Raw genomic sequence first — 22,952 nt, 5'->3', positions numbered from 1 at the left:
CAGCAGGAAGAACAAAAGGTTTCCAGAGAAGATAAAAATGTAGTGGATGAGTCCAAACAGAAGTGCTGATTTGATTCGGAGTTTTACCTTGCCCAAGTGTCCTGGAAGGAGTTTCTTTTGGGGGTACTTTGTTTCTTCAAATCAGTTATTATTTTCTAGATTTTAATTTGTAGTTTTGAGAATACTGTGGGTTTTTTAATGATTTTGCCAGATTTTTTCCTTGCACTGTTTTTTCTCTGTGTCAGATGTTAGACAAATGAATTAGAAAGTCGGGAGCAATTTGAAAGTCAGCTTCGCTGTTTAGGACTCATAGACAAGAGATACCGTATCATTTCTTGATTAAAAGCAAACCCATTCCAGATTGAGGTTGAAAACCTACTGTGGAAAGTTTCAATTGCATAAATTGGTTTTATTTCACTTGTGGAGGTGCGAGTTTATTCAAGGAAGGGTTTACAGCCTTCACTGCATTTTGTGTGGCTGTTTTACTCTGTGTTACAAGTGGAAACTGAAGGACTTTTTGTGGAGGATTGTGACTTGATGCCATCAACTTCCTACTAAAATCAAAGTGTCTGCATGGCGCAAAATACAATTCAGGTGTGTGTAAAGTGGAAGTGAGTGGTATTAAAGATTTTAAAGGAGAGATTTAGAAACTTGTGGAAAATTACAAGGAGCATCTGAAAGACATTGTCATTACACCAGTCTGTGAATTTACAAATAAGCCAGAAAATTGGGAATTGAGACTGCTAACAAGATTATCAGCTTTCGTGGGAGAAAACTGGATATAAAGAATAAACAATTGCTACAAAGTTTGAGAAGAACAGAAGTGATTCCAGTCCTCCTGTCAAGCACTGACAGATCTTTTCTTGCTTAACACTAATCTGGTTTGGCTACTACTTTTTCATCTTCAGCCTGATACTGGAATTAAAACAAGTTCCCTGGCTTTCACCAAACTTCAGCAAATGCCTTTTGCAAGCTGGGTGTTGGGACTGTGAGCAGGTGTTTCTTACGTGCTTCCCATGATAATAAAAGGGACCTGCGAGAGGAAAACCCACACGGGAGCTGATCTGCTGGGTCATATTTTCTCTCGTGACACTCCTTCCTCATTAGCTTCTTCGGGTGGGTGTGAACACTGACACGGAACTGAGCCAAGGTGCAGCCTTGGATTACCAACCTGCTCTGGCCGCTAACGGCAGCTTGCCAGCAAAATGATGGAAGAAATCTCCATAATGGTGGCATACGATGCCCATGTTTTTAGCCAGCTGTACGATGAAGACTTCCTGGCCAATCTGGTGGCAGGCAGCAAACCCAAGTGTGTGGTAGGTGTTGCTCTTGCTCCTTTGTCAATAATGCTTAAAGTTATACTCTGTCCAGTAGTTAAGTCCTTCTGCTGAAAGCTACTTATTATTTAGTTTCTCTCTTTATTACTTTCTCAGAAATTTGCTGTCATGCATTAACAAAATTAAAATAATCTTGGAAGAGATAAGATTATTAAAATAATACCTTTCTGGGCTACTAAGTTCAGAAGAAGGTGATTTGCTCAGTAGGATAATAGTTAAAATAGTATTTTTGAAATAATACTGAAATCATTGAAGTAATAATTAAACCGACAAATGACTGAACTTACCTAATCATGGAATCAGCACTAAATTATGTAAACAGTTTCTGTGTCTTAGCAGGTCACCTACAAGTTCAGGCCAGATGCCTGGGTGGAGGTCACCATCATCACTAGATAAGAGAGTCTGTCCCCTCTGTGGGAATGGTGATGTTACACTTTTGTATGTTCTTCTGCGAATCAGCATAAGTATCTGTAAAAACATTTTAGTTAAATGACCATTTTCATAAATAGCATATACATTTATGTAAATGACATGTACAGAGTGGTCATCTTCCTCCTTCATGGAGATCCCAGCACCTGTAAGGAGCTGCATTCAAGTCAGTATCTAAGACTGTGAAGTTTGGTGGCAAAGTTCATCCTTGGTCTCAAATTCTGCAGATGAACCCATGTGTGAGCCAGTCTGCCTAGAAGAAGTTAAAAGAAGTCTTTGAAAATAAAAACATGTGTTGATGCTGCGCTTAGCTTGAAAGCAGATACAGTTAAAATTTAAGTCTAAATACAAAACAGGCTAATTATTAGCAACCCAGTTAAGCATCTGTGTTTGCGAGTTTTGGTCTGTGTGTATGAGTTTGTATCCAGGTAATTCACTAAGCTGTGACAAATGGAGGTGTGCTCAGAAGAGGGAAAAATTGCTTAACTGCTATCCTGCGTAAAACCTCTCTCCATGTATTTCCTGATTGGGTTTTTCTGCCTGTCCATGCTCAGGAAATCTCGGGTGCAGGGTCTCATCTCCTGCATCTCCCAGAGACCTTTGGATCTAAACTAGAGTTCTGTCAGTCTCTTTTATTATGATGTCTTTTCCTGTCTCTGGCCTCCTCTAGAGTAGAATTTACAATGCCCATTAGAATAGTTAGAATATAAACATGGAAATCCAGTATACACAAAACTCTGTACTTTAATATGACCTGGTTGGAGACTGAACTCCAAATAGACTTTTACTTAACCAGCATATTAGGAGTCACACATACTTTTCCCATTACTTTTAAATGCATGGTATACCTTAATTCATTGCCCAGCCACAGTTTCCTCTTTTTCTCTCTTAGCTGATTGCTATGGCAGTATTTCTAGAAGCCCAGAGTAGTATCCTTCCTTCAGAGAGGTACCCGTGTTGCAATAGGATTAGCAGAAGCCAGGTTCCTGTGGAGAAGGTACCTGCCGGCAGGCTCTGGGAGAGGCCCTTCCGAGTTTCTCTGAGCAAATGAGGGTGTCAGCAGGGTTTCCTGGGTGCCTCCTGTCCTGAACTTCTTGTATGTTCTAGAGCCAGTTCTGCAGTTGTTTAAATTAAAATCCTTATGGTAAGGCAACATCTCATGGATGGCTTACCCTATAATTTAAATCTCTGAATAGTGCTGCTTAACCGGACTTCGTGATGGCTTGGTTTTGTATAGCTTCAGAGCAAAAGTAGCAGACATTGCATTAGGTATCACTAGATTCCTCCAGATCAGCAGCAAGTAACTAGAGGAGAAAATAATTGGTGTCAAGAGCACCACGTTACAGCTCCAGCTGATTTTTGCCACTCTGAAAATAAGATGAAATTACTTTTTTCTTTTTTTTTTTTTTTTTTTTTTTTTTTACTATTTCTCTAAGAAGTAACTACTTCTAATAAACAGAGATACTTATGTGCAACAACCGTGGCAGGAAATGTATCATTGTTCCTATTATTTATAAGATCTGAATGATCGACTTTAGTCTGTGTATGTGTTCTTAACAACTCGTTTTTCCCTGAATCATAGAATCATAAAATAGTTAGGGTTGGAAAGGACCTTAAGATCATGTATTTCCAACCTTCCTGCAAGAGTATTCACATGTTTCAGTGCATTATTTACTAGTAAATAAGTTAAGAAATGTGAGGTTTACGGGGTTTGCATAGGAAATACTTCACTACTCCTTTAAATGGTTTTATGTATATTAAGTAAGCAAATAATGATGCAAACAACCTGAGGAGGTTTTAAGATGAAGCTTGACAAGATTATGATAGGATTAGATGGTGCGTGGGAGCCTGCGCTACTAAGGGATGGGACCTGATGACTCAGAAAGTTTCTTTCAGTTCTCTGTTGCTATGTTTAATTGTGGGACAAGCTGCCAAATGGGATAAGTTGGGGCAAATCCTGTTGAGTCTGTCCTGGTCATTTTACCAGATTGCGCAAAGGTATGTACTGTACATAAAGTAACGTTCTGCAGAAAGAATTTGCAGAGGGTTTGTTTATTCTGAGAGTTGGTGTTACTCGTACAGGTATTTCTTGTGCTCTGGGATTCATCTTCTTTGTTTGCAAAATCCAGGTTTCATTTATTTTTAAAGGAGTTTCTAGTGTTCTGCTCTGGTTGCAGAGGGAAGTTTGGTTAAGAAATAGTTCTTCAAAGGCTTTCATCCTCTTCTGCAGTTTGGATGCCAGGACGGTGGTGGTGTAGTTCAGAAATCTTGCAACTAGTAACTCATTATAGTTCATCTGGGTTGTGCAATAGGTCGGGGCACGCAGGAGCCTCTCTTGCACAGAGGGGAGAGCCACGTGTTACAACATGAAATGGGAAACAGTAAATACCGAAACCAAACCAGGCCCAGATGATAGGTGGTGTGGGTTGCTTATGCTTAAGGCCAGCCCTGCATAGTAGCCTTCTGACATGTCCAGTGCCACACAGGTAATGAACTTTGTGAGGAAAATCAGAATTCTCTGCAGTTGTCCGGGTCCCATCAATTCTAGTTGTATTTTTCAATGGCAAATGTGAATTTTTCAGTGGAAGGTGTAGCAGTGTTTTTGTAGTGTTGCTGTGATGCACATAAATACTAGACAATTAAACAGGATGTAGATGATATGAGATAAGGTTTTGCTAAATATGCTCCAAAGCAACACTGTATGATAGCAATCCTCCAACATATGTAGCAAAATTAGTCATATTGCAGTGTGACCATGACACACAGTTGTTTTGCTGTGTGGTCTTGCTTTTCAAGATTTCAAGTTATTCTGAAACTACTTTGCACAGACATGCAAAGCAGCATATAAAAGTAGACTGCTGTGTAGTTTGTGCAAGAACTGAGTAGCATTACTCTAGGGAATTTCAGTTTTCAACTTAACTACAGAAAACTTGGATCCAAGGGGTTATAAAAATGGTGTACTAAGTGGTATAATCCTCTTAATCCAGAGTTGAAGGACATTCTTCTGGAAAGCTGCAAGGTATTTTCATTTGCCTGCTTGCTTGTTGTGTTTAGCTCGCTGTTCAGGGGAATTATCAGCCATTTCATGGAAGTAATTTGTGGTTACATGCCAGCAGACTCTGCCGTAATGATTTTTAGGTTCTCAAGCTCCCACTGAAGCCAAACTGAGGACATTCAAAGCAGATGGGTTAAGTGCAAAGTGGATGAAAAACAGGGTGGCCTGGCAGGAGTACAGGGTATAATGGTCACTGAGTTAGAAGTCTTAACTGGCAGCTGGTTAAACATATTTTGGGGTTGACATTGGGGCTGATACTGTTTAAAATCTTCAGACCTAGACACCAGAAGAGGTTGCATCCTGTTTTTCAGATGGCAAAAGCTTGGTTTTCAGGTAGCAAAAAACTGGAGGGTAAGTGGTGGACACATGGTAATGTACGTCCGCTGATCAGAGGACCCTCGGCAGCGGTGGGCTGAGAGGAACTTCCTGAGGTTCAGCAAATGCAAAATTCTGGGTTCCTTCCTGGGCAGGAACAACTCCATCATCTGTGCAGGTTGGGGAGCAAATGGCTGGGTAGCATCAATACAAAAAGGGTGCTGGATGACAACTCGAGTGATCAGTGTGCCCTTGTAGTGAAAATGGCTAGCTGTGCCTGAGGCAACATTACCAAGAGCACAGACAGCATGTTGGGTGAAATGGTTAATCCCTTCCATGCAACTTCATTCCAGTAGGATTTTTTAAAAATTAAAAATGCTGTTAAATGCTCTTCTAAAAAAGCATCCAGCTCTCATTTGAGTGTAACAGGTGGTGGGAAAGTTATAATTTTCCATGGTAATCTGTTAATCTCTCACTGTTCAAAATATGCAAATATTCAAAATATTTGAATATGTTCTAAGTTCTCACATTCATTCTAGTTTCAGCTTCCCATCTTGGATCTGGCATGCGCCTTTGTGCCATAGTACAGCATCCTGTACCATTACTTTCTTCCTGTGAAGGTACTTAACATGCTGTGTCCAACTCAGTTGTCTCTGCTCTGTTGTGCAAACTGAGGAGCTTGAGCTCTTAAACTTCCTCCTGCGAGGCATTTACACCCTGCACAAAACAGCTCAGTGGCTCTCCTCCACATCCTCTTAATTTTTTCCCCAACTGCCTCTCCCAGGACTAGATGCAGTATTCCAGAGATGCTCCAGGGTTTAAACTTCCCTAGTCATCTTGCTTTTTCTGACAGCGGGTTGCTTTCACAGCTTGTGCCTCCCAGTCCCCAACCCCGTTCTTCCCAGAAAGCAGAACAGTTTTCAAACTTTTGGAGAAGTCCAAATGGTGCGTTCTTGGGACTGATCCCCTCTCTTCACAAGATTCAACCCCAGCTGGATGTCTCCTGCTCTGTTGTGTAGTTAAGCCCTGGATACATTTGGTCTGGAGTCGGCACAGCGGCGTGTTTCACTCGAATAAGCTATTTCCAGGAATTCGAACATGTGCGGGCAATTTCTGCTCCTTCTTCTTGTTCTTCACTGCTCTTTCTACCCATGTGTCATCTGCAGATTTTATTAGCAGGACTGTATTTTTCACTTCCAGGCCACTGATGTAATGTTTGATAGTGCTGGATCTTTTATGATTCCCAGAAGACATCCTTTAGAATGTCATTAACCCAAAATGAGAAATGCCACTGAATAATGATTCCCTTGGACAGTGGCTTTTTGACCCATTTCCTAAGCTTTTAAATTCATGCTTTATGGCTATCAGATACTCTTCTGGGGTTTGAGCTGTGTAGTGCATCCATGGCTAGAGAAGACTGTTACAACTGTAGATACTTTTATCAATCAGACATATAGATAAAGAATAAAATAAGGACTACAGTTTATAAAATCATGCTGATATGGAACCAGTTACACTGGTTATTGACTACTGATTATCTACCATAACTGCTATGCTGATTACCGGCTGGATCCTACCAGTTCCTCAGGGCATTTCTATGGGTTTCTGGGTTTCAACTAACCAACTAAAGTCATCCAGATGGTTTGTCTGTGATTCTTAAATATTGGTAATACAGGGTTTTCTTATGGTCTAAGTGAATCTCTGCTGGTTTAAAGATTTACTAAAAATGAACACTGGTGGACCAGAGATCTCATCTGCTAGTTCTGCCAATACTTCTGTTCCTCATAATGACCCACAGCCTGGTTTCCAACAGAGCTGAGCTGTTTTCTGGACAGTTATGTCTTGTCTGAATCATAATTATTTTTGAGCTCTCATTATTAATATGTATGAACAACACTTAGGAATCGTCTTGTTTTCAATATGGCCTAGAATCAAGTCCAGCCTAATGACACTCAAGAAAGAATTTAAGCTTTTTTTCTTCTTCATTTAGTTTTAGTTATTATTTGTTCCTCATTAATAACCTATATTATTTTCTGTTTATTTTCTCTTTTTTTTCATGTTTGAAAACATTCTTCTTGCTGCCTTCTTATTGTTATTGGCTCAAGAAGGAATTATTTAAGCAATATCTCAAATAGACATAAATGCAAGTGGAATCTTTGTGATTAAATACTCAAAAGCAGGACATTTCAGTATGTTGGAGCTTCCTCATTTTATTCTTAAAAAAAATGCTGTGAAAATTGGTACAAGTTTTTCTGGGCACTCAAGAAACCGCTTCTGTTTCTGTCATCATTACAAGCCCATTTGGGAGAAGACGTTTGAAGTAAGTTTCTAGACATTATTGGTTCCCTAGGTCTTTAGTTTTAATGACCTTGAACATGTTGGGCATCAGCATGAATCTTTGCAATTAAAGAGGAGCAGGTAATGATTTACTTTGTAAGGCCATATTTCAACACCTAAATGGAGAAACGTTTACATTAGAATAAAACAGCATTTATCTTATTTGTCTCCCCACAGGTGAGATAAGTCAGGTGAGATTGAGCCACCTCAAGTCTGTTAGATACAGTACTCAGCATATTAAAATGAGAAAGTGCAATGGGTCAAATGAAAGATCTGAAGCTCCTGAATTCTTTCTTACCTCACTTGTCTTTTCTTGTAGATTGCCATTAAAATAATACATTACACCTCAGTAAAGCTATATACAAACCTGTAAACTTTGTGTGTAAACATAGCAAATGCAAACTATACGTATTTATTGGTGTTCTGTCAGTGTCTACATGATCAGTATGTTCATCAACTTTGAAAGGAGTGCTGAAACTAGATGAAAAGGCAGTTAATATCTTTACAGAAGCCTAATTTCTCAGTCACTTGAAGATGGATTAGAAAGTTTGTGTAGGTGAATGTGTTAGTTGTTAAAAATATTCTGTCTTCATTGTCTACAACTATTTTAATTCTTTTTGAACCCAATTCTCAGAAGGATTTGGCATATAGTGCAGAGTTTGAAAAATGTATTTCAGTGGGTTTTAACTTTATCTTATCTTATGTTCAGTTTGTGCTTTCATGTACCCTTCAATATGCACTTTTTTTCTTTATTGCTTCCTTCTTAGCTGTGTCAACATGAACTCACACAAAAAAAGCCAGCCGTGTCGATTGGAGTGCTGGTTACACTGGTCACTGATGTGTTAAAGCTGTAGGCTTGTCTTTTCTGCTAAGAAAAATCCAGATGGTTTAATGTCAGAGTCGCATGTTAGCTATGCCAAGACAAAGTTCAACATGTATACAGAGTTATGTACTTTGGCTACAAGGTAGAGTCACCAAAGTAATCCCAAGTTACCTTAATATGGTATAAGAAAGAGGTCATATTTGCTTGTCTTCTACCTCCGAGATCACAGAAGCGAAGTCCATAGGTGAGAACAAGCACGCAGAGATTGTCAGTGAGCGTTCCTGATACAGTGCAAGCTGGATGCTGTCCCACTTGTGTTTTCAAAATGCTGATCATTTAATTTGCAGTTTTAAAGAAATTTTATTTCAGGGTTTTAGCAGTTGTGGTTATGGAGCTGGGCAAGTAGAAAAAAGACAGGGCTTTTGAGAAGATGTGGTAAAAGTTGTCTTAGGCTCTGAGATAGAGATTAAAGTGTTTGATATAGCAGAAGGGATTGCAGAACCCTTAGTGTAAGTATATAATGGTTCAACTTTAATATAGTGTTTTCTGCTAGTAGAGTAACGCACTAAAAGTAATTGCTTTTAGAAACTTGTGGGTTTGAAATATTTATAAAAGTAATGAAGGGTGTCCTAGCACCAAGGCCCTCACCACACATCAGAGAAGCATGAGGGTGATTTTAAAGATACAATTTTAGAGTGTGACAGTATTACAGTTTCTTTGATACTGTGACACAGAATTGATCTAAAATAATACTAACACATAGAATGTATGTTCAAAGAATACGGCAGGGGTCTTTACTGATGAATACAGCTTACCTGGGCATGTGGTTCAGAGCTGCTATCTAGCACCCATCCTCCATCTCAGGAAGTAGAATCTTTTTTCATCTTGTGCTGGGCACAGAGTGTGACAGGAGACAAAATGTGGTTTGATAACTCAGCAGAGTCAGAACCTAGTCTGACAGTCAGCTGGTTGCACCAGTCTCAGTGCAGGTTTCAGAACACATGTTCTGCCAGGGGTTTATTAGGTGAAAGCTGTGGACTCCGTGGACTAAGTATGTTTGATGTGACAGGTTTTACAGCCTTGCTAATACCAGTATTTTGAACCTGGTTATTGATCAGTTGCTACCTTTGTGTTGGCAATTTTCTTAAGTGTGGGTATGAGGTAGGCCTGTGTTAACTTCAGGATAAACAAGGTAGGAAATGAACCCTAATACAGTGTAGCTAGGAGAGGTGGTTTCTTTGCCAAATGGTGCAAGAAAATCACTGGGGACCTTTTCCTGAATTTCTGATGCTGTTGTCACAGGGATGGTGACTTGTCTTCCAGCTCACACTTCTATTGCTGTGGTGTGCCAAGAGATACAGCCAATGCTCTAAAGTTGTTGTGGGCATGGGTTAGACCTAAATCAAAATGAATGATGTACCTCTAAATGGCAAGAGCTGCAGGTTGGATTTTGCATAGTCACTAAGCAGACATATAAAGCCTTTAGCACCAAATGCTGTATAGCAAAAGGTGTATGTAAGACAAAATCAGTTGGAACTGTTACGGTATGAGGTACAAACCAATGAATAAATTCTGTGCTGGAAAGACTGCTGCTTTTCATAGAAACTCTGTTGTCGAGAGCAGGGCCTTGTCCTAGATGGCTCATCAGAGTGTCAGTTCCCCCAGTTATCTGATCCTAATCTCTGGGCTTGGGATATACAGGTAGTTTCATTTAGCCCATATAGTCTTGTGTAGCAGAGATCTTGTGGTTCAGGCATTCTTAAGTTATGTCAGATAATAAAAATGACCTGTACACAGCTATTTTTCATCTCGAATGTTTCATGTATTGGTATCCTCAGTATTTCTGTTGACTAGAGGCAATTTAAATGCAAAATGGGTGCTTGCTGACATAGTGGATGTAGTTGTTTCCTTTCACGGTGTGCATCTCAATACTAAAGCCCTTATCTGTACGTGAGAGGAAGCACTTTTGTCTGGGTGAGCTGCTAGACATCAGCTGCGAGCATATAAAATCATTAGCCATTTCCAAACACTGCTTTTAAGCCACTCAGGGTGTCTCTTTTTTGCTAAAACAAATAGAGCTGACGTGGATAATAAGCCCTCCATATCTCAAAGTGAAATGAATTTTTGAATGCTGAAAACCAGGGATCTGAACGGGGAGTGTTTTGAGGAATCTGTGCCTCGAGGCCGAACATCCTTCCCTTGAGCCTTTTTTTTTTTTTTTTGCAGTCAATATACGTGCCTCTCAAACACAAGCACTGTGGGGAATGCAAAAGTACACGCTGGTGTTTAGATTCAGGGAATCTGAATATTGTTTGTTCTCTTTTCCTGTGTTGCCGCTGGATTGCTGTACAGTGAGGTTTATTTAATATCTCTCAGTCTCAGCTTTCTCTTTTAATTTAGTTAATCAGTGTTTAAACTTTCAGCAGGTTTGGATGAATGGAAATACATGTCAGATTAAAATCTGACAAAAGGATCTGGTATTGGAAATCATCCAGCATCACTGACTGTGGCCGCTGCCATTTTGAATCACAGGAAATTGTGCAGGTACTCTGCAAATTTTGCAACCAGCCTCTCCCTTGTCTTTGTAAATCCCTGTGGGAGTCTCAATTGCCATTGGGATATTTTGGTTTGGATGAATGGAAATACATGTCAGATTAAAATCTGACAAAAGGATCTGGTATTGGAAATCATCCAGCATCACTGACTGTGGCCGCTGCCATTTTGAATCACAGGAAATTGTGCAGGTACTCTGCAAATTTTGCAACCAGCCTCTCCCTTGTCTTTGTAAATCCCTGTGGGAGTCTCAATTGCCATTGGGATATTTTGATAATGGACTGATGTGGATAAATCTAAAAAAAATTTAAAAAAAAAGAGAGCAAAGCTGTTTTCCTTTGCCTCCAGCCGGCTTTCAGATTGGATTTGTGTTATCCTGAAGACTCTCTTCAGGAGGTTCTTACACCTATAAAGCTGGCAATGAGGTGACTTGCAGAAGGAAGAAAACTCTCCCCCTGCAAGGAAGGGATACTTGGATGTGCTGGTGTGGAGCAAGCTGCTTTGCTGATATAAAGAGCATTTCTGTCAGTTCTTTTTTCCAGTCGCAAGGTGGAGAGAGATGCTGTTCTGCAGCAGGCATTCAGACAGACACAAACTGAGCAGATGATCTCTCCAACAAAATGTACGTTTCCAAGGAATTTTAGGGAACATCTTCTTCCTGCCAGTGTAGATGGTAAAACAGCATCTGACATTTGGGGCTTTTATTGTGCTGTATGCAAGCTCAAGCAGAATAACAGCACCATGGACCCACCTTTATCCACTGTGATGAGAGGTGTCTCATCAGCCCAAGCACCACAGGTTTTGTGCTGCAAGCTTGCCCAAAGCCAGTTGCGATAAGGATAATGCGAGAATCAGATGTCTGAGAGGCTGCTTCACAAAACTTTGCAATCACGTTGCCCCCAAACCAGGGGTTAGACAATGTTTAATGAGATTTATGGCGTGTTTTAGAGTGGGGGATGTCTGGCTCCTGAACGCAGTGCTGTAGCTAGGTGAAACACTGAGGGCTGTTCCACTTGATTTCAAACCTGTGGTGAAACAGCTTGTTATCAGCAAGCCCTTCACCACACGGTGACAAAAGGAGAAATGGGAATTCTTCCAACTGTGCTTCAGCTTGTGAATTTTCTTTGGGTAGCAGCTGGTTTTAATCCCTGCATTTTTTTCTGCAGATTTTCTTCTCTGCAGACTACTCGGCACAGATAGAGTTTTGTGAGAAATTATGATTTGCACTTTTTTCCTCTCAGATTTCATGCTTGTGGCTAGTATCTCACTGGAGATACAGTTGTTCAGATTGTATCGCATAATATCTAAATGTTACATCCCACTCATCCCCTTTAAAGTCTAAGCCAAGAGATGAGTTTGTTGTGTCAACATGTTACTGTGGAGTTTATTCATTCTTTTTCATTACTACACCCTTCCCAAACAAAAATGAATTGCTTATCTACTTCCAAATCTTATTCCCAGTGGCAGATACTGCAGGACAGTTCTCAATGCCTTTTGGCAACCACATTTTAAGAAAGAGGTAATGCAGTTACCCATAGCAGTGACAGCACAGACCAGTAGGGCACTGGTCTTCATGTGTTTTTATTACATTAAAGCCTTAATTTGGCCTAATAAAGTGTTTAAATAGAGCTATATTATCATTCCTTGAACCTGCTTTAGTTGTCTTTTAAATATGAAATATTACCTGGAACAAATTGATACAACTTTGAGTCTGAATTACGACGATGAGTGTGATCTGAAATGTGTCATTGCTGATCTGCTGGGGTTCTGTTTAAAGCTTACAGTCTTCATATGACATACTTCACAGAACCAAGTGTCATTTTGAAATTCACATGCTTTTAGTATTGTTTTAAATCGTAATGTGAGGAAAATTGAGTATGCACAAACATAACTCACATCTCTTCAAGAAGGGCACACGTAACCGTAGGTTCATGAAAGCCCCTTGCAGCTGGTACTCCTGGCTATGTGCAAGGACTGAGCCAAGGCTGAGTGGGCTCCGGCTGGTTGCACCACCACTGGAGCAGGCTGCCAGGCATTAATGTGTGCTTGGAAATGGTCCTGCTTTGCAGCAGTGGGAAGAGTCTGGACTTACCATGGGAATGGCAGCCTGGCATGTATGTGATGGATGGATAAAAGGGAAGCTGGGCTGTAGCCAGTGTCTGTGGTTGCTATTGTTGCTCACCAAAAGCAAGCTCGGGAGTCTTCTGCATCAGTCATCAGCAGTGTAACCTTGCCTTTGGAGGGATGCAAGTCCCTTTGCCTCAGTCTTGAAATACCAAGCAAATCCATCACCATTGAAACAGAAAATTAACTCACCTGCTTTGAAGAATGGGAAAGAAAAGCATTGCTCATTTTGTTAATTGGCTTATTTCTTTTTCTTTCTTCCCCTCCCCCCTTCCACATTGAGGTGAGAAGCAGAGAGGAAAAAACAGTGCAGAGATCACAGAATACTGATGACACTGTTAGTGTGATGGGACAGTATATTTTTGGAGTGTTTATGCAGTGCTAGGTAAGAGAAAAGAAGATACTGGAAATCCTGGAAAGAGATGCCATGCTCAGTCTGGCATTGTGGCGGAGCTGGAAATGAGAAATGGGGTAATAGGATTTTTCTGTCTGGATCAGCCTCTGGCTGTCTTCAATATGTTCAGGAAATCACTTTACATCTCTGCTTCCATTTCCTTTGCTGTCAAATGAACATAATGATGACTACCTCCTCTGAGTGCTTGTGCTTCATTAGAGCAATAAAACATTTTGGAGGAAGGAGTCACAGGTGCGTGATTTATTAATCCAGCAAGGTCAGTCTGAACTGTCACTACGCAGCTAAAATTCAGAGTGAGGGGAAGGTCTCCTGGAGCTGAACGGATGCCGGTGCCCAGCATGCTGCCCGTGCGCAGGATTGCTAGAGAAGATGAAACAGATCTTTCCAGCCCTGCATGTCTGAACATGGGGACAGCTAAAACCAAAGCATTTCTGTTTCTCACCTGTCACGTATCACCTCACTGCAGTGAGGCCTTGAAGTGTTCAGTGCAGGAGTCTGCTAGGTTTTTTCTGAAAGAGGTTTTGCTTGTTCAGTTCTGCATGGATGTTTTATTAAGATGCTCCACGTGGCTTTTTCTCTGCGCACTACTTGTGACACAATTTTATGCTTGAACACAATAAAATAAAACAAGTCAAGGAGATAAGATACTGAGATAAACAGATGAGCAATGTTTATAAACCATAAGAGTCTCCTAAATTTGATAACCATCAGTTCCAGCCAATATACCCCATGGTGCTAAAGAAAGAAGAAATCAATATTGCAGAAGCTTTTACAGCAAATTTATGAGCACTTTGTTCAGGATCAGTCCATGAAGACTGAAGCATAGCTGGCACTATGCACTTACTTATGGAAGGGCTTACAGAGAAGGCCCTTGTTGAATTCACAAATTGTTCCAGGGAATTAAATTGGAGAATATGGAAATGGGCTTTTAAATTTTTTTTTTTCATTTATTAGTCTATACCCAGAGAAGAAAGTGCTGTAATAAATTATCAACTCCTTTGAGTAATGTGGCTGAATAGACAATAAGAGGGAAGCAATAGTCCCTGCCAAGTTACTAAGCATACCTTTTCAAGTTCCTGTTTTATGAGTTAAGTGGATTACTATGGACTAGTTTTCTAATAGGAATTTCCCCCTTTCCCCCAGTAAGATACACTTTCACTGTATTTAGGTACTACTTTCCAATTAAGACAAGGTTGTTGAATAAATAGATACCAACAGTCATAAGTCACAATATTCTTTCAAAAAGCACAGAAGCTGTTTTCCGAGTCGTGACATGATGCTTACACCCTGATGCTCACACCCTGATGCTCACACCTTTCGATCCCTGTTTTGGGTATTATTTACTGTCAGAATGGCTAAGAAAATTGTTGCTATGCTGTTTGCTTGCTGGAGCGCATGTCAGGCACACTTCTCTGCAGGCCACACCACCACCAAATCTGCCTGTAAATATGTATCTCTACTCATTGACAGTAATTTTTTGCCTAAGGCAAGGTAACAGTGTCATCTTCTCACACCAGGAGTCAGCTAGACACAATCAATACTGGCAAGAGTAACGAATGCATACATAACAGATCCAGGAATAGCGTGTGTTTACAAGTTATGATAGTATGTGATGCTGGGGATCTCTGGCTGCCAGCAGATGACCCAGCATTTAGCAGGGCCAGCTTCTTGTTGTATGGTGGGGACAGACTTATGCTATTAAAGTTCTCCATTGCTCCTATGGCACTGTGTACCCAATTAAAAGGTGAAAGTAAAGCACAGAATCTCCATGCTTTATTTAAAAGAACACAGGTGTTCTTTGTGTACCTTTTTTCAAGTTGAAGCTATGTTTTCCCAGAATCAAGCCATCTGGGACTTGACCTTTCTGCATTGCTGTTTGCTGAATTTGCTTGTGATTTCTGTGTAGTCGCCTCACTGTTTCCCTGCTGTGGCTGGGAGCAAGCACTGCAGCGTCTCCACCTTTGCCTAGGAGGAGCCTGACAGGCTTCATGAGGGTGTTGGTGCCAAGCTGTAATTTAGACATTAATACTTTCACCAATAAAAACCATTTCCTGGATCTCTCCCGGGAAATTGTCCGGTCCTTTTGTATGAACACTCCTTCTTTCTAGTCACAGTTTTAACAGTTTTCTTGCTAAGGCATATTCTCCCCTTCCCTGTTCTCTCACTCCTGTTGTTGATGCTTTTTTCTTCTTGCTACTCTTATTAAAATGTCTCCACTTCACTCTTCTTTTCCTTTAAGCATTTGGATAATTAACAGCAGCAGGTACAAAAAGATGTCTGTCCATGTGAACTGTGTTGGTAAGTGTGTGACACGGATTGCTGAGTAGGGAAGGGTGACAATGGGGAGTAACTTTATTCAGCAGCGGCTTTCCAGCACTTCCTCAGCTTCCTGTTTGTAAGAAGAGCTTTCAGACAGCCTTTCCGGTGTTCCTCTAATCTTTAAATGCATGTTTTCCAAATCTATTCCACAGGTGCCAACAAAAAAGCTGAAGAAATATGAGAGAGAGTACCAAACGATGCGAGAGAGTCAGCTGCAGCAGGAAGATCCCATGGACAGATACCAGGTACGGGAGGTGCTCTGTGGGAACCTGGTTCATTGGCTGAATTCCAAAGGGAGTGACCCAGTTCCAGTGATTCAGCAGAGATGTGTGAACCACGCTCACCTCTCTGGGAGTGCAGACCTTAGGGAAGTTCAGTGGCAGGTGAAACTCATCCCCCTTCTTGAACAAGCACTTTGAACACTTGGCCTTAGTGTTTTTGCCAGGAATATCTCAATCGCATTTGTAACTCTTAAGACGTCTGCAAGTGGCCACATATAATATTTTTCTTCTTTCAGTTTATATGTTTGTAGGTAACTCTCCTGCTGTTGCACTTTTATGGGAGATCTTCATGACATGCAGAAACAAAGGGTGATTCTCAGCTACAGACACAAAAAGGAGAAAATACACATTGTTATAGCACAAGCTGTGTGCAGTGGCATCCACAGAGACTTTTGGAAGATGAGCTCTTCCTTGATTGATATGATCCTTCTTATTCATGTCTGTTAATACCAAGCATCAGTAATTTTTCGTAATATAATGCCTAGTACAGTGGGAGCCAGACCTCTCCTGGAGTCCTAAGATACTACTGCAGTACAGTTAGTAGTGATAAATATCCTGCCTTAAAACAGCAGAGAAATAAAGGTTCAGTTATTAATATTACAGCTTGATAGTTCACCAAAGAAAGAATAGTTCTTTAATTTTGGATCAGCATTGTTTATCTTTCCAATGTATTTGCTTTTATTGTAACAGCTACATTCTGTTGCCATAGATCTTTGTATGATGGAGGCTCTGCCTCTAGGCATATACTTCACTTGGTGTTCAGGATCTATTTATTGCTTCCCCTGTTTTGAAAAATTCGGTTTTCTTTAGGTGAAGCTGCCAGAGATGAAGCACGTAAGTGCCCATTGCCCAGATTAGCTGGGAACTGACATTGCTTACATATACCTGTACTGTTTTCCTGCTGTTCTTCGTTATGACTTAATATGTTAAGTGACATTGCAGTTGGTATGGTGTCTACAAGGACCATGGAGTAATAAATAGACATAGAGGGTGCAAAAGGTTTATGTGGTCTATGAATGTAAGGAAAGTGCACCATGTTCAGAAAACCACCATATGAAAATCCGTAGTGAAAGACTATGCCATCATTCATAAATGTGAGTTAAAGGTACAGAGAAAGTAAAACTGACGTTTGTTATTTTTTTAAGTATTCGCCTGTGAAAAATAATGTTTTGATTGTAGTTCTTTGGATGTCAGAGGGTGTAGGTATTATTGTTTGTGAGAACTGGGACTGTTGTAGCAGCTAAGAGCCAACAGTGAGTGTGACCTACTTAGAAAAAAACCACAACCAGCTGCTGATTAACTTCTGACTATTTTTCCAATGGTTCATTTATAGCACTGTGGAATTTAAAAAATACTTAGAAAACTAATAAGGGTTCCTTAAAGCCCTGTGGAAGCGTATTAACTAGTTAATCTTGAGTGAGGGACAGTGAAGAACATTATCCCCAAGCTGCAAATGAGAATATAGAAAGTGACTCTTTGGCCACTGTCACAGTCAAAACACAGCCCGTGATTTTGGCTTGCACTGTTGAAATTTGCTGTGTGATATTTTTTATTAAGCTGCATTGGGTCTGTTCCACTCAGTGATGCTGTGATTAGAGAGAGTCCCCATAACTGCCTAGTTGCACATTAAGTTCAAAGTTCGGGCACATTCTTCACCTGATGGGTGTCATGGAAAAATGCTTGTAAGTGCTCTCTGTTCCTTGTCTTGCGTGTGTGATTTTATTAATGTGTCAAGCTGAGGTTGGTAGGAATATACATTTCAAGAGTGTTTGCAAAGGGCAGCAAGAAACACAACTATGTGGCTCCTCACAAGCAGAAAGTGGAGGGCCAACTTTGCTTGTCCCTTAAATGATTGCTCTGCAGCCAATGCATTTAGAAGTGCATTTCATTTCAGCAGCATCAGTGCTAGACTTTGCCCAGCCAGGCTTGGTTTGGGAAAGGACTGAGTCTACGCTGCTGAAAAGCCAGTGCTGCCTCTGAGCGTGGTGTTTCTGTTACCTCCCTCTGGCCTTGTGCGCTCTCTGTGTAGGCTGTGCCCTAAAGGCCTACATCGTAATTTTTACAGTTTCTCTTCACAGAACAAAATGAGGTTTTGGTTTACTGCCCAGGAAGGAAATGAGATTGCTGGAGTAGAGACCCCTGCCGAGTATTAGTCTCATCGGTGAAGAAGGAAACAGGCTTTCAGTCTGTTGATAGTTTTTAGTTAGTGTTTGTTGTTTGCAGTGTGCTACAGTTTTTATTGCCAGTAGAGATTTGTCAGGACCGCGAAGACACTGACGTTTCTGAGCTGTGATGATGAAGAATGTCCTGAGTGAGATGCCTCCCTGTGACCTGTGGCTTGATGGACTGTTGAGTAGGAAATGGGCTGTTTGCTGCACTACACTGAGAGCAGCGCGGAGGGAACTTGCAGGAGCTGACACAGCTTTTGCATGAGGGTCTGACTTTCACCTGGGCATCTAGGGGAAACCAGGACCAAACCAGAGCAGCGGGAGGGCACAGCCCCCTTCTTCCTCTCCTCCCCAGTGCTCAGATCCTAGAAGTGCTCCTGAGCCCAGGAACAGTGCGGTCAAGCAGCCTCCTGTTGAAAGGCCAGGAAAGAGACACTTCCTGCCTGAAGGCAGCTGGCTATGTCCAAGCAGGAGGCTCCTCCAAACCCACTGACCCCACACTCTCAACAGGCTCCACAAAAGGGATGGTTTTGCAGCTTCTGGCCTGCTGTTAACCGGTTGCATTTTCTTGTCAGGTCAGACCATATGCAACAATGAGCTGTGTTACATGCCACAGGACTTCCTGCCCAGCTCATATTTTACATGTTGATTTGACTTACCAAAGAAAAGTATTAATGAGTGCATTTTTTCATGTGCGTGTTTGTTTCCTCCTGTATTTAGAAATATTATTTAGGAAAAGTGTATGTTTTTATAGGCACTTTTTTTATTTTCCATTGCTTATAACAAATTATCACTCATGTTTTGTCAGATAGATTTTTAAAAGGTACAAAAGTAAATATGTTCCAAATTGCTGTTTGTCACCAAATTTCATGACTTTCAGTTTAAATAAATTGTGGATTGCCTGTAGAAGCCGAGAATAAAACTGAGTTGAATGTGCAGAAAAAGTAGTAAACATAGTTCAGACTGATATTTTTATATATACATTGGGGGGGGGGAGGGTGTGTGTGTGAGGTGTGGTTCTGTATTTGAGAACACCTCATGTAACAGGGTTTTGGTTGACTTGATGAGAAATTGCCAGAGTTGGGCTTGGGACTTCCTGATTTAAAATAAAGAGGGCATAACCATACAAAGAAGGGCTGGAGTTCTGCAAGCAGATCCTGCTTGTGCACACAGCTTTGTTCTGAGGGTAGAAACGCCTTTTCCTCTGTGGACCTTGTTGTGCAACAGAAAAGTTTTCTGTCTGAATAAATGCGTAACTTGGACATAATAGCCTTTTGTGTATTTGAAGTGGAAGCAAAAATTCATACACTGGTGATTTTCATTCAGAGTCACGGTGACTGAATGGTAACTGTCATGAGGAAACGTGAGAAAACTCTTAATGTGCATCACTGTTTGTGGTTTAAAAAAATTAAAAAAAAAAAAAAAGTGTGCTGGGGCACTTTTGGGAATATTGCTTCAGAGTCAACAAACGGGAAACACAAACCACCTCCGGGAGCCTCTGTGTTGCTTCCCATGAGAGGTTTTCCTGGATAGTTTGCCATAAAAGCCTTTTGGGTTTCTAGATGGAGGTTCACAGGGTTTTCCTTCAGAGCAACTCTGCCATCAAGAGCCCTTTCTAATGGGCTTATGAAGACTTCAGTTTGCTCACATCCAGAAAAGTGAATTTTAATCAGTGTTCGCATTCCACCACTGAGGATCTGTTCATGCCCAAGATCTGGGGTTTGGGTGTTTGCTCATCAGCATATGTGACACTGAATTGCTTAACAAGGTTTGTGACTTGTTACACCCCGCTTGAGTAGCAGCACGGAGAGGATGTATCATCGCCACTCATCTTGTCAGGATTTGCTCCTTGGTGCTGGCTGGAAGGGAGCAGAGGGTGGAGTTCAGCATTTCAGTCTTCCTGAGCTGAGGCTTGCCTCGGCTTTCAAAGTTGCCTTCTTCTTTCCATCCAGTGTGTGATGGAAGCTGGATTATACCCTCTTCAAAACTCAGAGCCAAAAACCCACTGAAGAATCAGAAACTTTTTTTTTCTTTTTTTTTTTTTCCCTGTCTTTGTTGGTATTAAAAACTATCTCATATCCTGTTTTCACTGTCTTTACACCAATGGTTGAAAGCAGTGTTTGGTCTGTGACTTTACAGGAGGTAAGTTTATTTGTGTTTGTATGTATCAGCAGTGTTTGTCCATTTTGGAAATGCAGTATCCTCCTTTTAAAAGCTAAACAGAGTTCACCATCTGCCATTTGTAGACAGGAGGAGGAATTTGGGAAAGAAGAATCTCTTGTTTTACTGACTGTAGAAACTGAGCTACACCAAACAGAAGGAAATGGTTGTCATAGTTAGTAAATTGTTAGTGGTGCGCAGAGAAACAGCAGGAAGCTGTATGTTTACACCAAGGACAACTAGCAGGTCTGACTAGTTGGCTTATGCCAGGTTACAAAATGCCGCCTGTGATGTGAGTCCTGCTGTAACAAACCAGCTCCATCTGTTGAACTTTATGCCATTGTGAATGGTATTTTATAAAACCCTGTAAGTATTTCAGAGCCTTTGAAAATATGCTACATATGAAAAGCGCTATTTGCTATTTTTGTCTGTACTGTGTAACGTTAGGTTTTATTTAGGCTTAAGCAGATTAATAGTTTCCTCCTGAGGAAGAAGGCAGTTGTTCACTGCTAAATTTGGGGGGAGGAGCTGGAAAAGACAAACTGCCTAGTTCAGCACACTGCCCTGTGTGGAGGAAGACTAAAGGTGGCCCTAGAAGAGACTTTCTGCTGGAAATTAGAAGTATGGTGAACAAGATAAAAACATGTCTTAGCTATTGACTGGATAGACCAAGGTAAGAGATCTTTAACTCAGTAATATGCCATTAAATTCTAGTTTAAGAGGAGGGTATTGCATTTCCAACCACATAGCTTGCTTACCCACTTGTCTGCGAATGCAAAGCAGGAACTTTGAACTTCACATTGTGCGGCTTGCTTTGCGGACACTGAAGCTTTTGGCAGATGCATAGCAAAAATGTTAAAGCAAACTTCTTTCTGGGTTAATCTGTGGAAGTATTAAGAATTTCCTGATTTATCCCTCTGAGCAACATCCCTATGAAAAAGTATTGGTGCTGCAGCACATGGCAGCAATACCATCTTGATCTGGTCCCAGTTTTTACATGAATTCAAGTCACTTTCTGATAGCTACTCGCTGGCAGAGCTGTGTCTATAAAAATCAACATTTCCAAGATGGTCTGACCAAAATACAGAGATAAAGACACATTAGGGACTTTTTTTTTTTCTTAATTGACTGCAGTTTGGTTTTACACTTCGAAGTTTATATTATCCTTACAGAAGAATTTTACTTCTAAAAAAATCCCAAACAGAATACAGTGCAATTAAAATCAGAAAGATCCCCAAAGTTACGTGTCTTTTAGCAGTGGTTATTTTAACTGTGTTGAAACAAAAGTATTTTACTTACTTTCTATTGTTTTGGTTACAAAACAAGTTATTTAAAGTACGGTCTTTTGGAAAGGAAACAAATGTACTTTCCTGTACAGGGCAGTGCATAGTCTAGTTACACAATGGGGTCACATTAAGGAGAGAGTATTTGTAGAGATTCTGCTTCCTGCCACAGAGGAAGCTCGCACATAGAAGAGATCTTTTTTAGTATCCTCTTAGAGTTGTAGTTGTCTTTTTTCATTAAAGACAAGTATGCAAAATCTTCTTGTAACAGAAATGAAAATTGCAGTTTCATGATGGTGAGTTTGGAAATTAAAAATATCTGAGCATAGCTGGTGAGCAGGAGGAAGTGAAGACAGGTCATTAATGTGCTTATGCAAAGAACTCACATTTTGTAGGAAAGCATTCACTGAACAACTCTTGGAAATTTTTTGCTATCTTAAGTACTGATATATATTCACTGTTTTGTCTTGGAGAATATAAGCACAGGTCCTTTCTGTAGTTTCAGCATGTAGGTTATTGTTCTTCCGCCTACGAGTTTCTATAGGAACTTGGTATTTCTCTTTGAGTTTCCATAGGACACAGATTCCCTTTGCAGTCTCTTTTGGTATGAAAGATATGGAGTCATTGTGTGACTGAAGGCCAGCACGTTTTTTGCTCTCTTAAAGTCCATTTGAGGAGGGCATCTCTGTCTGTCGCACCTGGCTGTGTTCTTCCAAAGATGAAGATAAGATCACTCTCTGCAACTACCTGAAAGGAGGATGGAGTGAGAAGGTGGTTGGTCTCTTTTCCCAAGAAACAAGTGATAGGACAAGAGGTAACAGCCTCAAGCTGTGCCGAGGGAGGTTTAGTTTGGATATTAGAAAAAATTTCTAAACCAAAAGGGCGATCAGGTACTGGAACAGGCTTCCCACAGAAGTGATGGAATCACCATCCCTGGAGGTGTTCAGAATACGAGTAGATGAGGCTCTTAGTGGTATGGTATGTTGGTGGACTTGGCAGTCCTGGGGTAAAGGTTAGACTCGATGATCTTAAAGGTCTTTTCCAACCTAGTCAATTCTATGATTCTGTAACAAATAGACATCTTTTGAATCTGATTCTGTTTCTCAGCCCTAGAAGAACAATAACTGAAACTGATTTTTAGAAACAAGAATTACTACTGTTCATTCTTCTCCTGTGTACTTACCTTCTCTAATTGCGCTCTCTGTAGTTATTTCTGCCTGTGCAGAAATTGGTAGAGAGTGCAGTGTGACAAGGACCAGGGCCTGCAGTCTTGAAGTTCTGCATTTTGTGTTCCATACATTGCCCACCAAGCAGGCTGTGGGCCTGTGCTCAGGGAGTGAGGCCCCTCTCCAT

The 22,952-nt window shown here is 40.8% G+C and overlaps 1 protein-coding gene across 3 annotated transcripts in view; it reads left to right on the top strand.

The window, feature by feature from the left end:
• Nucleotides 1-22,952, top strand: part of RABGAP1L (RAB GTPase activating protein 1-like) — a 62,913-nt gene that overhangs the window by 32,541 nt on the left and 7,420 nt on the right. The window contains exons 1-2 of one of the 3 annotated variants that reach the window (XM_010017658.1): nucleotides 1,206-1,316; nucleotides 15,860-15,952. In XM_010017658.1, coding sequence (XP_010015960.1) covers nucleotides 1,206-1,316; nucleotides 15,860-15,952 — 204 coding nt within the window. Of the gene's footprint in view, nucleotides 1-1,205; nucleotides 1,317-15,859; nucleotides 15,953-20,259; nucleotides 20,299-22,952 lie in introns of those variants that run through there. The other 2 variants (XM_010017657.1, XM_010017660.1) reach the window with 2 other exon arrangements.

Source organism: Nestor notabilis, unplaced genomic scaffold, assembly GCF_000696875.1.
Source record: "Nestor notabilis isolate BGI_N333 unplaced genomic scaffold, ASM69687v1 scaffold8007, whole genome shotgun sequence".
Lineage (NCBI taxonomy): Eukaryota > Metazoa > Chordata > Aves > Psittaciformes > Psittacidae > Nestor > Nestor notabilis.
Note: the sequence above shows the minus strand (reverse complement) of the source record. Positions and strands in the feature narration are given on the sequence as shown.